The following is a 13312-nucleotide window of genomic DNA, read 5'->3' as shown; positions in this document are numbered from 1 at the left end:
ACTACTCTTGCACGTGAAAGGGCCGTGGAGTTAAATTATTTTGTCCGACTGCATTTGAAGGCATCACTTGGCGCGCTGCTAACACTGTTGAAGTGAGTGAAGAAATCCAGCCAACCGTGAGCGGCGGCGGCGGAAGGCGTGGCGGCGGGCGGTGGGAGTCTGAACACTGGAGGGGGGAGGCTCAACTGTTAGTCGGATCTCCGAGGGGCTGCAGGGAGTAAACAACCGAGCGGATCCACGGAACAACTGGTGACTACTGATAGACTTTATCTGCACATGAACAGCTGACGAACTTCTGCTCATTCATGATGTTTCTCACCTCTTTTACTTTCAGATTTCACTTCAGTGTGTGGCGGAGAAACAGCCAGCATGTCCCAGCAGGCAGTGAACGGGGTCCCGTGCCGGGGGAAGGTGCTGACCGTGGACAACATGAACCCCAATGTGAAGCGGGTCGAGTACGCGGTCCGGGGACCCATCGTGCAGCGGGCCGTGCAGATAGAGAAGGAGCTCCGGGAGGTACGGTGGAAGTGCAGCATGCATGAGAAAAGCTCGGAGAAAAAAGTTAAAAAAAAGGAAGATAATGTTGAAGCAGCGGTGATGTGGCACTGAGGTGAAGTTTTATAAGGCTGTGCTGTTGATTTAGGCCGCTTGCTCTCACTGATCCTATAAGTTTTATTATGATAAACACTGTAAAAATGACAAGAATTATATGTAACCTGGCTGGCTCAAAATCTGGAGTTATGCAAACTAAGAGTTTTTCAGTTTCATGTGGGGTGACTAAAGTGAAGCTGATCAACAAGACATGTCAAGTTAAAGTGTTTGGATCTCTATTACACAATGTGAATTTGAATTTGGAACATGGAGCTGAATTCAGTTTTAGGTGATGCAGTTCATATTCAAACCGTGTGATCCAAATGGATACTCTGACAACCGTTATTCAAGTTGCACACTTCAGTTTCAAACTATATGATTCATTATTTAATTTTCAAATAGAATTATTCAGTTTGAGCAATTTAACTTCAAATTCAGATTCGGTTTTCAGATTCACGTTGAGCAACTGAAGACATCTTAAGTTAAAGTTCCTATGGATCTCTGTTGTTTTTAAACTGAATCTGAATTTTGAAAATTGAACATGGAACTGAATTCAGTTTCAACATGTTAAATTCAGTTTCAAATGATGCGATTCATATTAAATTGTTAACAGTTATTCGTCGAGCAATTCATATTCAAATTATGTGATTCAAATTACATTTTTTTGCAAAAGTTATTCAAGTTGAGCAATTGAATTTCAAATTCTGTGATTAGAATTTCATGTTATTATACTGTTATCCAGTGTGAGCATTTCGAGACATCTCTAGTTAAAGTATCTGTGGATCTCTATTGCTCTTAACCTGAATGCAAATTATAATTATGAAAACTGAACACAGAACTGAATTCAGTTTCAAATGAATAAATTCAGTTTTAAACTAGTGATTCAAATGCATTTTCTTTAACGCAGGTATTCAAAGTGAACAAGATATATCCAAAATCAGTGTCTCAAATGCAATTTGTTGATAGTCATTCAAGTTCAGCATTCATTCTTTTTAGGTGCGACAACATAATATGGCCTGAATCATTAATAACGGACTCATTGGGTCCTACAAGGAAACACCTGTTCTACACATGATAAGTCCCAGTTACTAATGTATTGTAACAGGGGCTGCTCATACATAGTTGAGTAGACTATGTTGACTACTAGTAGTTGACTAGTAATCTATGTTGTTTGCCGGATGAAATTGGTTAGTTGGGCAGAGTTCAACTAGAAATTTTAGCACGTCCAATATTCTAGTTGAACTGACTACAGTAGCAAAAACATCAAATCCTCTTTTAGTGTGCATCAAACATTTTGGATTACTACCGTTTTTACTGTTAAGGGGATGTATAGTAACTACAAAAGAACCAAAGTTGTGAAATCATGCGTCTGTCTGGGAGAAGGGGGTGGGGCATGAATGGATAACCCAACCAGCGGCCGGAGCTTTTGACAGCTGGAATTTCATTTCCCCCAAACATTCTGGGAATTGTTTGCCTGTGGCTGGTGATTTTGTCTTTAACCATTAAAGCAGTACAAAAACTAAAGAGGAGGGAATTTCAGTGGGTTTTGCACACACCAGTGAGCAAAAAGACTTCTTTGCCTGCTCTGTTTCCTCGAGATGTGAGTGCTTCGTCTCCTCAGTGAATAAGATGCTCGCCTTGGACAGTTTGTGCTGACTGGCTCAGATAGTGGATGCAGGACGTTGAGAGGAGGTCAGCTTTTCTAAGTCCTTGCATGTCCACCATAGTGACCCTGTTGTGTCCCGCTCATATTGCATTCAAGAGAGGGAAAAATCGATCTACAGTTCTTCATTTGGAAGGACAAGCAGGTTGAACGGGGTGTCTTTTAAGAGCTGTAATGCAACCCTCTCTGCAGTTATGTCGTCCTTACGAGACACGTGATGGTCTCGGGGGCACAGTCCTGGCTGGCTTTCAGTACACTCCTGTCTCGCCCGAGATGGCTCCAGGATCCAGGCGATGTGTATATTGTAGAGGGGTTATTACATAAGACGAGAGGCTACGTTCTCTGTCCTCTTTTGTCGCTCTGGGTTTGCCCACCTCCCTCCTCCTCCTCCACTCCAGGGAGGGAGTTCATTGGACTGAGCTGCAGCTGTGAGGCCCAGCAGCCTCAGAGGCCTTTTCTCTGCAGGAGCTTCATTACAAGCAGCCCCAGTTCTGATGAAAGTGCTTCACTTCTTAGTAAGTCGGCTTGTTTTCGTGAAGAAAAAAACAAAAAGCAAACCTGATCCTTGAGGTTTGACTGCAATAACTAGTGTCGAAACCTACATGGCATCATAAAAATGTCATTAAGGAATTACAAAGGTTTACGTTGCACAGGCCAGATCCAAAGTTCAAGGAAGGGTGTAGATTTAGACACATGCAAACCCACCTTATGCAGGATGTGCTGATAGTATGTCAGCGTGAGTTTCTTTTACTGGTGTTTGTCCAGAGAAAACACAAGGATCCTTTTTCCCTTTTATGTTCACCTGTTGAGCAGCGCTCCTACTTTCAGGAAAGCAAGTGAAAACCACGTGAAACCCAGGAAGTTTTCTGAGGAGTCAGGAGAGTTTCCACGGCTGCGGTTGACCAGTCGTCTGCTGGGTGTACTTCCTGTCAAATCTGTGACTGGAACACTTTTACTGACGGATCAGCAGATTTTATGCAAGTGTGGTTGTGTGTTTGTGCATGCGCTGGTGTGGCGATGACCCTTATAAATCCTTACCCAGACATCTGGCATGACACTGCCTGCACTGCAATAAGCTAATTCTGTCTTGAATCTCCGCTGCTGGCAAGTGTGACAATAAAGAGGTGACAATAGAGCAGGAGAATGAGGGAAAAGAATCCATTTTAGTGTTTGTATACAGTTTTTCAGTTTCCTTCTTTCTTCTGATTGTTGAGTTCCGTCACAGTCAGCATGTTGTTTGAAAAAGGATCATGTGAGCAAGAATAGGAGTGATTTCTTTGGGTTTGCAGGAACGGAGAGCTAGAATTAATGTAGTTCCACTTATTCTTGCATGGCTGACCAGAGGAAATGACTGTATCATAAGTGAATTGTGATTTGTGGATGGTTGACAGGCCAGGCTCTGTTCAGCAGTGGTGACCTACAACAGGGTTTGTTTGCCCGGTTCGCTGCTCTGTGTAATCGGCGCCTGGTGCTGACTGAGCAGGAGAACCCAGCACTGAGCTGGGGAACCAACTGGCTCCTATTTTACCCGCAGAACAGCAGCCTCTTTGTTGCCCCAGAGTAAGGATGGAATAAGGACTTAAAAGGAAACGTGCTGCATCCGCTTACAAGCTCGTATCAGACTTAATGCAAACCTAGGGAACTATGGAGAGCTTGTTCTTGATGTGATTCAAGGGCACAAAAATACCAGTGTTGACTCAGTTAAAAAGGAAAATTCTCTGTGCCCTTGGATGCCGTTTGACCGGTAGTTTATCATGTAGAGCACACTACATCATGTTAACGGCACTATTTTAGTTGTGCAATAGAGTGTAAAATTCTGATATAAATCAGGCCTGCAGCGTTGAGTGTGGGCCTGAAAGACAGGTAATGTGCAGGTTTGACAAGATGAGGGCAAGATTAGTGATAACTGTTTGGCTGGAGTTGTAATATGTAGTGTATTACAACTATGTAGTGTTGTGTACATTCAGCATGTGAAATGTTATGAGGGTAGGCATGATAAAGCACTTTGTTCTTGCATTCATTTTAATAGCCTCAACAATGTGATTACATTCACCAAACCACCAACACCCGTGTGGCAGGTACCAGCAAAGGGAGCGGTTACATCACAACACAAGACAAAACAAGATTTTTTTTTTTTTTTAGGTAAGGATTGGTGAAGCAGAACAATCTGTCTCGATGCCTCAAATCCTTAAAATTAATGAACAGATGTGTGAAGTGAGTTAAACACAGGGTGATGCAGTTTTAAGTGAGGGTTTCCTCTGTTACTGCTGGCTTTGTGGAGCTTTGACCTGACATGAAAAGAGATTATAAAGCATTTTTTACAGTGTCTATACATGAACTGCAAATGAGGGTTGGATTTAGATGTATTGGATTGAGTCAGGCAATGTACTCCTTGTTCTATACTCTACAGCAGGAGAACCATCTGGCTATATGTGGAGGTGCGTAGTAGTTTATCACTGTTTTTCTTGTGGAATGTGGTTGGCAGTTGGGTTTAAAATCACAATAAGTACATTTTTATTCCAATAATCTGATGATATGGATTATTATTGCAAAAAATAAAACTGAACATTTTCTTTTTTGATTGGATTTCAGTTCCATTTCTGACTTGCCTTGGTGTGATTTCAAATGATCCGGTCATTAAGGCCCGCCCAGTCATAAAGTAACAGGATCTATCTTTTGTCGCATGACCTCATCTGATAAACAGCAACGGGTAATGAACAGCAGACATACAGACACCAAAGCAGAGTTTGCATGTTTCAGTTAGGTCAAAGATAAAAAGGGAAATCTGATGAGGTGACGATGAACAGAAAGGGGACAGAAGGCGCAAAATGGTTTAGCTGAAGAGAGGAATGAAACGGACAAGATTCAAGCTCGTCATGTGATCAGATTAGACCAGACATTCTTGATTAATACCCCGAATACAAACAGTGAAGTGTCTGTCTGTAGGAGCCCCAGCAGCAGCGTCATCACTTCGCAGGCCAAACCAGACTCTTTGCCAGAGTCTTCACGAGACAAAAGGGTGCTAATGAGAGAGGATGCATGTGTGGATGTTGAGGGGACTCTGTGAGGTGAATACAAGTAGTTGTGATTTGATTTACAAGCGGCAAAAGGCGGCAAAAACACAAATATGTCTATGAGTTTATGCTCCCACTATAAAGGATCATTATGCCATTACTCTGCACTAATCATAACCATGTTGATTTGAATGATAACTGACTTTTGAAGCAAGCAGGGACACAAAAAGAGACACTTGAAGGAAAAAAAGACATCTAACTCTTGGCTTTGTAGAGATGAGTCTAGAAGTTTCAACTGTATCATGACTCCAGTTATTCCTTCTAACATGTTCAGACACAACTTGTGTGTTGAAAAGCTGTTGTGAAAAGCAAGAATGTAAAACAAAAACTCCCCAGGTTCTCCGTTTGTCTTCGCTGCATCTGTATTTCCTGCATGTTGCTCAGAGAATTAATTAAAACATATTCTTACAGTTTTGTGTCTTTATCGTTTTAGGGAGTCAAGAAACCCTTCACAGAAGTCATCAAGGCAAACATTGGTGACGCCCACGCCATGGGCCAGAAACCAATTACATTTCTCAGACAGGTTGGACTGCTTTTCACGTTTTTGCCTAAAGTTTTTTGAATTTTTGGAGCAGGTAGCACTCATAATTACATAACCACATAAACCCGGACTGACTACATTCATACAGCTAAAAGTATATTACAAGTTTCTGGATAACTCTCTGATAGATTTCTGCTGTTGTCCGAGTCTTATTATTAAGGGTGGGACAAAATATTGACTAAGCAATGTACTGTATCACTTCCTCTAGCAATGCATTAGTGATGCACTGGAGCCACAAATCAATATTTTTATCAAAGCATGCAGATACTTGAAGCAGACTCATGACAGTATCCTATCAAGAGTTACTCTGTGTTTCCCACCCACCATTATTATCACCCCTTTTCTCCTCATAACATGTTTAAAGGGCTATATGACATCCACAGTGACGTAGACATACTCAAATAAAAGCTGAGACTTGGCACTTTAATGTAGTATCTAATATTGTATTTCAAATTGAATGAAGAGCCTGAAATTTGTAATTGTCCAAACAGTCTGAACTTCATTCTATTGTTGGTCATATTGTGATGTTTGTCCTCCTCTGTCAGGTCTTGGCTCTGTGCTCTTACCCTGAACTCCTCGAGGACAATAAGTTTCCAGAGGATGCCAAAAAAAGAGCACAGCGTATCCTTGGGGCCTGCGGAGGCCACAGCATAGGTCAGACGACTCCCCCTCACTGCACCAACCACATTACCATCGGCTTCTTCTAGCACACACGTCATTGGCTTCCACCTCTGTTTGTCTACTCATTAATAATTTGTTTGGACAGCCTGAGTCACTACATAACCAGGGTTAAAACGTTTCAGTGGATCAATGCAGTTTGTTTTGTTTGACTCAAAGTTCATTTCCACGTGTTCAAGGGGCCTACAGTGCGAGTCAGGGAATCGAGTGCGTCCGCCAGGATGTGGCGCGTTACATAGAGAAGAGAGACGGTGGCATCCCCTCCAACCCTGACAACATCTACCTCTCCACTGGGGCCAGTGATGCTATTGTGGTTTGTATTCCACTTCTAAATATCTCCTCTCCCTTAAAGTGCTGACAAACTATAGGCCAGGCTTCCCCAAGCTGTTGTGTGAGTTGATTTGTTGCTTTAATCCTGTGCAGGTGACATACTTTTTAGTGGATTGGCCTTTAAATCTGTACAATCCATTTTGCTTTTGTTAATTATATACTTGACTGTACTTTGCACATCTATGACATTTCTCCACCCACAGACCTTTGTCACTGTCAATTTTATGCAACCAAGTCAGGCTACTGAATGACCTCAGGATACACTCAGCTACTGAACTAGAAGATCCTGCTCCTGCTGCACACTGTAACCAAAAACTAGGCTTAAACTCTTCCTCTTCTTCTTCTTAATGTACATGAACAGCTTCAGAGTTCATATAATTCCTCCATAATAAAGTCTGTCTGCTCATTTGTTACACTGAATGAGTTTAGACCTCTAGCGAAATCATTACAGTCTACCTTGTCTGTGTGTTAGTGTTGTACGTGAGCAAGTTTTAATGTTGTTAATTTTATCTGCTGTTTATTGTCTTTAATGTGACCATGCTGCTGTGCTCTTGGCCAGGTCTCCCTTGTAAAGGAGATCTCTGATCTTAGTGGGACTAACCTGGTTAAATAAATGCTAAATAAACACTGAAAGCAGTCGGAGAGCGCAGTATTCCGCCACGGCTGCTCAGTAGTTGTATGATTTCTGACGACTGAATTCTTTAAGAAAAAATTACCTTGTGCTGAGCACAGACGTGTGTTATGCATGTGTACATTAAGTACGGATACCGAAATGCGTGACTTAAAATACAGGGTGTCCCAAAAAAATTAACATCATTTGTAGTAGAATCGCAATCATGTGATTGTCAGCAGGCAGCTGACATTGTGTTCACTTGTTGTCATAGTTACAGTGACGCCATGCCGCTATCTCTCAATGATACAGAAATCTTTAACAAATCCGTGGATCCAGACTAGAAGCCGCATCACTGCCAAAATCTAATCACTTGGTCCTTGTGTCATTTCTGACCTTCCCTGAAAATTTCATCCAATTCCGTTCGTCTGTTTTTGAGTAATGTTGTGCACAGACAAACAGACGGACAGACACACCAATCGTCACATAACTCCACCGCCTTCCTTGGCAGAGTAGTAATAAATAAAATTTTCCTCCTCTTCCTCTCCGCACCTTCCAATCCCAGACCATGTTGAAGCTGCTGGTGTGCGGTGAGGGTCGTGACCGTACAGGAGTGATGATCTCCATCCCCCAGTATCCTCTGTACTCGGCCGCCCTGGCAGACCTCGGTGCTGTGCAGATCAGTTACTACCTGGACGAGGAGAAGTGCTGGAGTCTAGATGTTGCAGAGCTTAGGAGAGCCCTCAATGCAGCAAGGCAGCACTGCAATCCTCGTGTCCTCTGCATCATCAACCCTGGAAACCCCACTGGTACGTATATCTGGTTGTGTATGTTACACCCAAGGAACAAGGATTTGATCCATTTTCATCTAAAAAACAACCAACTTAGTCTTTCAGAAGTAAATTCTTGGACAGGTTAGACATCAAAACACGTTTAGATGACTTTTAATTTAAACATCCCTTCTTTGTCCTGTGTGATAGGTCAGGTCCAGAGCAGACAGTGCATTGAAGATGTGATCCGATTTGCTAAAGAGGAGCATCTCTTCCTCATGGCTGATGAAGTAAGTCAGAGTTTTATTTCTTCTATTCAAAAGTATTTTATTCTCAGTTTCATACGTCGTGAAGTGTAGTATTACCCCCAGCTCTGAGCCACCCACTGCATCAGCATTTTGAAAAGTAGATATGAAATAGGAGGTGGATGGATGAGGCAGGAATTCCTTAGGAACATCGCCATAACAGAGTGTGACACAGAATCTGCCACTCCTATGCTTTAAGAGTTTTTTGGGGGGAGGACTTTTCCCCTAAAGAATCTCCTGAAGCAGACATTAGTGTGGTGGAGGAACATGGTGGTCCCGAGGCATAGCAATTGAACTCATTAACCTCTGCCCAAAGTCAAAGCTCTAAGAGCCGAGGCAATGCATGTGTTTCCAGTTAAGCAAAACAAAAAAAAAGTAGAGCAAATGCCAAAAATAGTGAAAACACCTGTGATTAATGAGTGTCAATCCGGATATATTTGAAAATGAGCATGATTTCACTCAAAATCAGGGGCTGAGGATAAGACGGCAGTAACATTTGTTGTTTAATATACATGTAAATAAATTGGTAACTTTGTCATAGTATTGGCTGTGCAAGGTTCAAGAATCTAAAATAGTAGATGAAATTTTGAGCCATTTTGAACCCATGAAATGCAGAATTTTAGACATTTGGTAGAAATGTCAACATTAACACCAGCATTGTTGTTTCATCACAGCAGAGTTGTATTATTTAGCTTACAGATCAAAAAAGCATGTTGAAGTGTGCAGTGCCCCTTTAAAGAAAAAACTAATAATAAATTACATGAAAGAATTTTTAAAAATCTTATCTATTAGTTATAATAGACTTCAAAGATTTGAACTGAGTTTGAAATATGAGACACATCTCGGCATTGGTCATTGTAATACATTTTAGGTTCATTTAAAAAAAATATTTTATAAAATTATCTGCTTTCAATATGTCCGTGTAATCTTGATTTAACGCATTTCATAATTTGCTATGTGCACATTCACTCGTCATGGAACTTCCATACTTAAACTATATTCAGCAGATTTCAGTTAAATTTACGTGCACAGAAGATTTTTAATGACTATAATGATGCGTTTTTAATAAGGCCATCTGTATTTAACCCGTTTTTCCTTTGTAGGTCTACCAGGATAACGTGTATGCAGAGGGCTGCAAGTTTCACTCGTTTAAGAAAGTGTTGTTCGAGATGGGGCCAGAGTATTCCAGCACAGTGGAGATGGCCTCATTCCACTCCACCTCCAAATGCTACATGGGAGAGTGAGTAGTTAAAACCATTTACACACACCCTCACACCAGATACAATGGACTTGAAAATTGAAAAATTGAACACTTTTAACTTCTAGCAGTGCAAAACATGCATGTGGATGATAAGATACACAGCCATGACAGTAGTTTAGTATTATTTCCATGGATCTACAGGCGGTGGGAAGATCTGTTGCAATGTACCAACAGCAGGAAAGAAAAACCCTCCAAGCTACCAAACATGGATGTAAACAATACACATAAAAAAAAATCTGCTTTGCAAATGTTTTTTTTTAGGAAGGAAATGCATTCAGCATCTGTGTTTGACCTGAAGCAAAACCAGAAAACTCCACAGAGCACCTGTAAAAGATCCTTGGAGTATCCGATGTGTACATTACCTGCAGTAAGAGTAAACTTAATGTGTTTTCTTTCCTCTGTTTGCTTTTGTCAGGTGTGGATTCCGTGGAGGCTACATGGAGGTGATCAACATGGACCCCGAGGTGAAGACCCAGCTCACCAAACTGGTGTCGGTGCGTCTGTGCCCCCCTGTCCCGGGCCAGGCTCTCCTGGACCTGGTGGTGAACCCCCCGCAGCCCGATGAGCCCTCCTACATCACGTTTATGAAGGTCTGAAAAACACACACACGTCTCAGTAACTAGTGCACACCCTGGCAATGCTCTGAGTGCCTGCAAACACAGTTTACTTATGTAAACACTTGTTAGCACCACACCGTATAATCTGTGCACACAAAGCACATACTGAATGTGCTAAAGTCCTCACATGGCGTTCAGTCAGTTGTGAATAATCAGCTTTTCAATCCTGTGGTGTTTAAAAAATGTGTTTTGATTCCATCTGTTGCGGTTTAGCATTAAATTTAGAGCTGTTGTGTGACTTCAAGAGCAGAAAGAAGGTTTGTACTTTGGAAAGGAAGTAGCCAGTGTCCATCAGACCCACACATAGAGCATTGTGTAGCAGAGGAAGCCATTAGGTTGATGATCAATAGAGCATTTGTGATTAGTAAGAGGTCTCTGGCTGTAGCAATGTTTGTTGCTGTGGTTGCAGCTATAATGCATGCTTCAGTATTAAGGTAATGCAAAGACATCAAATAATGTTTTGCACTTTCCTATAGTTCCTGGAATAATAATAACCACACAACACATCTACTTTCAAAGTGACTCAACAGGAGAATAAACACAACCTGCAGCAGTCACCTAACCTCTTATAATCTGAGTATATTAGTTAATCAAACAGAAGCAGATCAAAAATGTTCACACCCAGAGTAGGTAATGTGTCCCAGAGCCCTCTGGCATTGCTTTTACTGGAGATATACTACTTTGTTCAGCCATTAGAGGGCGTGCTCATACACTGGGACAAGGATATACAAAGCATTCTGCTCAGAGGGGTTCAGTTGAGGTGGAGCACAGGCTGCAAATCGCCATACCTCCTTTGGCCGCAAGGGGCTGAAAAACTATCAATTGCTGGGTTGACTGAAAAAAAAAAACTACATCCAGACCAGACAAAGGTTTCTTCAAATGCAGCTTTCATTGTCAACTACACACTATGCCTCCATCTGTATCCAACACCTACTCATCCTCCGCATTTCCTTTCTCTAGTATTTGGTGCAACAACAATGAAAAACCACTGCAGGATGTAAAACCACAGTGCATATTTATAGTGATGATTAAAGGTTACAGAACACAGAGATATGATGAGACTTTATTATCAATATGTAACTCTGTTAACTGACTGGGTTGTTAACTCTGAAAATGTTTGACTACTTTGAGGATCACTGAATTTTATAATTCAGGAAAATACGCGCTGATTCATCTCCACTTTTATATCCTCAGGACACCACTTGGTTGGCTGCATCATTTCATTTTTCAGCACCTAGTTTGACCCATTAGATGTAGACTTCGGGTATAGGTCGGCCATTTCCACCATGCAGTTTATGTAGCGGCGGTGTTTTCAAAACCCGCTTCTTTACAGGAAACTACCTCCACATTGAAAATGGCAAAGTTTTAAAGAAGATTTAGATTGTGTATTAAGCCGGGCCTACTTGGTTCTTTTTGTGAATTAGCCATTTTAATGATGGCGCTCACTATTGCATGCAAATGTTCCACCAAAACAATCTCCCTGTCGCTGTTTTGCAGGGTTGACATCACTGTACAGTTGGTAATGTAGGTGTTGTGTGACTAATTTGACTATTCACTGTTGACAGTTCTACCGTTTCTCTTCCAGGAGCGGACGGCTGTGTTGTCAGCTTTGGCGGAAAAGGCCAGGCTAACAGAGCAGACCTTCAACGCTGTACCTGGTATCACCTGCAACCCGGTCCAGGGGGCCATGTACACTTTCCCCCGCATCACTTTGCCTGAGAAGGCCATCGACAAGGCCAAGGTCTGCTCTACACACACCCTGCATCCCCTGATCTGCTCATTAGTGTAGACAAATGTGTACAAATGTGTTCATGTCCATCCGCAGGAGGAAGGTAAAGTCCCTGACATGTACTACTGTATGAGGCTGCTGGAGGAAGAGGGAATCTGCCTGGTGCCGGGGAGTGGCTTCGGCCAGAGAGAGGGAACCTTCCACTTCAGGTTAGTATGGCTAACGGTAGTCTTACTGCCTCCTATTCTTCATTTTCAAACTTCAAAAAGCTTTAATCTGATGGGATTTTTTTACAATATTGTATTGCATAAATCCTGATAGTATCTAATGCAGCACTGTTAATGATTGATGACTGATAACAACAAGCCTCAGTTCCTTCAAAACATAATAATGATAGTTAAATATCAGTATCTTTCCTTTAACCGACACCCACCCTCCCCTATCCAGGATGACAATCTTGCCTCCAACCGAGAAGCTGAAGGTGGTGCTGCAGAAAATCCGAGACTTCCACGTGCGCTTCACGCAAGAGTTCTCCTAATGGTCCTCCACATCTCAAGAATCACCTCCTTCAGTGCCAGTATCTTTAAGTGCCTTCACAAGAAAGAGGCGCAGCCTTTGTGCAGAATCCATCTCTCAGCTCAAGGACCGTCTTCACAGTTAATCAGACTTTCATAGCTCTAATTCACTGTTCGGAACATTTCCTCGTTCAGCAAGTGAAAACACCTGCAGTCAGATTTCCTGTTTGTATGTTCCTACCGCATGTCGATGAGTTTCAGTACATGATGCACTTTCTTTAAGATTTCCCCAGCCAGGTCTGTAATGTTCCAAAAGATGTTATTGAGTGTTCTGTGGAGAGCTGGAGATCTTTTATCCCTTGTCCTGTCACGGATGCTGCTACAGGTGCATCGCTCGACTGCCAAGTAGTTCTACATGTCAGTTTAATAACATGTTAGGTGATTACTTAATTTAATTGGATGTGGATGATGCACCGGATTGGGAAGTACTGTCTGCGCAGTCAGTGTTTTTCAAAGCCTGTCTCAGAATGTAGCCATTTGTATTACTAATGTTTTAATTGTTTTAAATGTGATTAAAGCAAACAGTTGTTTTTTGAACTGTATACATACATTTGGAGTATTTGCAAAA

General features: G+C 41.9%; 1 protein-coding gene across 1 annotated transcript; it reads left to right on the top strand.

The window, feature by feature from the left end:
- The first annotated feature begins 102 nt into the window (after positions 1-102).
- si:ch211-217a12.1 (alanine aminotransferase 2-like) lies at positions 103-13286 on the top strand. The gene is made up of 12 exons (XM_023272088.3): positions 103-249; positions 335-516; positions 5762-5851; positions 6415-6523; positions 6727-6860; positions 8053-8296; positions 8468-8547; positions 9666-9802; positions 10239-10413; positions 12026-12181; positions 12266-12378; positions 12617-13286. The coding sequence occupies exons 2-12, from the start codon at positions 370-372 to the stop codon at positions 12705-12707; spliced, it is 1476 nt and encodes a 491-aa protein (XP_023127856.2). The 5' UTR covers positions 103-249; positions 335-369; the 3' UTR covers positions 12708-13286.
- The last annotated feature ends 26 nt before the right edge of the window (positions 13287-13312 follow it).

This window comes from Amphiprion ocellaris, chromosome 22 (assembly GCF_022539595.1).
Source record: "Amphiprion ocellaris isolate individual 3 ecotype Okinawa chromosome 22, ASM2253959v1, whole genome shotgun sequence".
In the NCBI taxonomy this organism is placed as follows: Eukaryota; Metazoa; Chordata; class Actinopteri; family Pomacentridae; genus Amphiprion; species Amphiprion ocellaris.
This window is presented reverse-complemented; position numbering and strand designations above follow the sequence as displayed.

Excerpts from the sequence above, each read along its gene's own strand:
- si:ch211-217a12.1 (XM_023272088.3), top strand. The coding sequence starts at position 370 with ATGTCCCAGCAGGCAGTGAACGGGGTCCCGTGCCGGGGGAAGGTGCTG. Across the intron at positions 517-5,761 it reads TAGAGAAGGAGCTCCGGGAG|GGAGTCAAGAAACCCTTCAC; the intron begins GTACGGTGGAAG and ends TTATCGTTTTAG. Across the intron at positions 8,548-9,665 it reads TCTTCCTCATGGCTGATGAA|GTCTACCAGGATAACGTGTA; the intron begins GTAAGTCAGAGT and ends TTTCCTTTGTAG.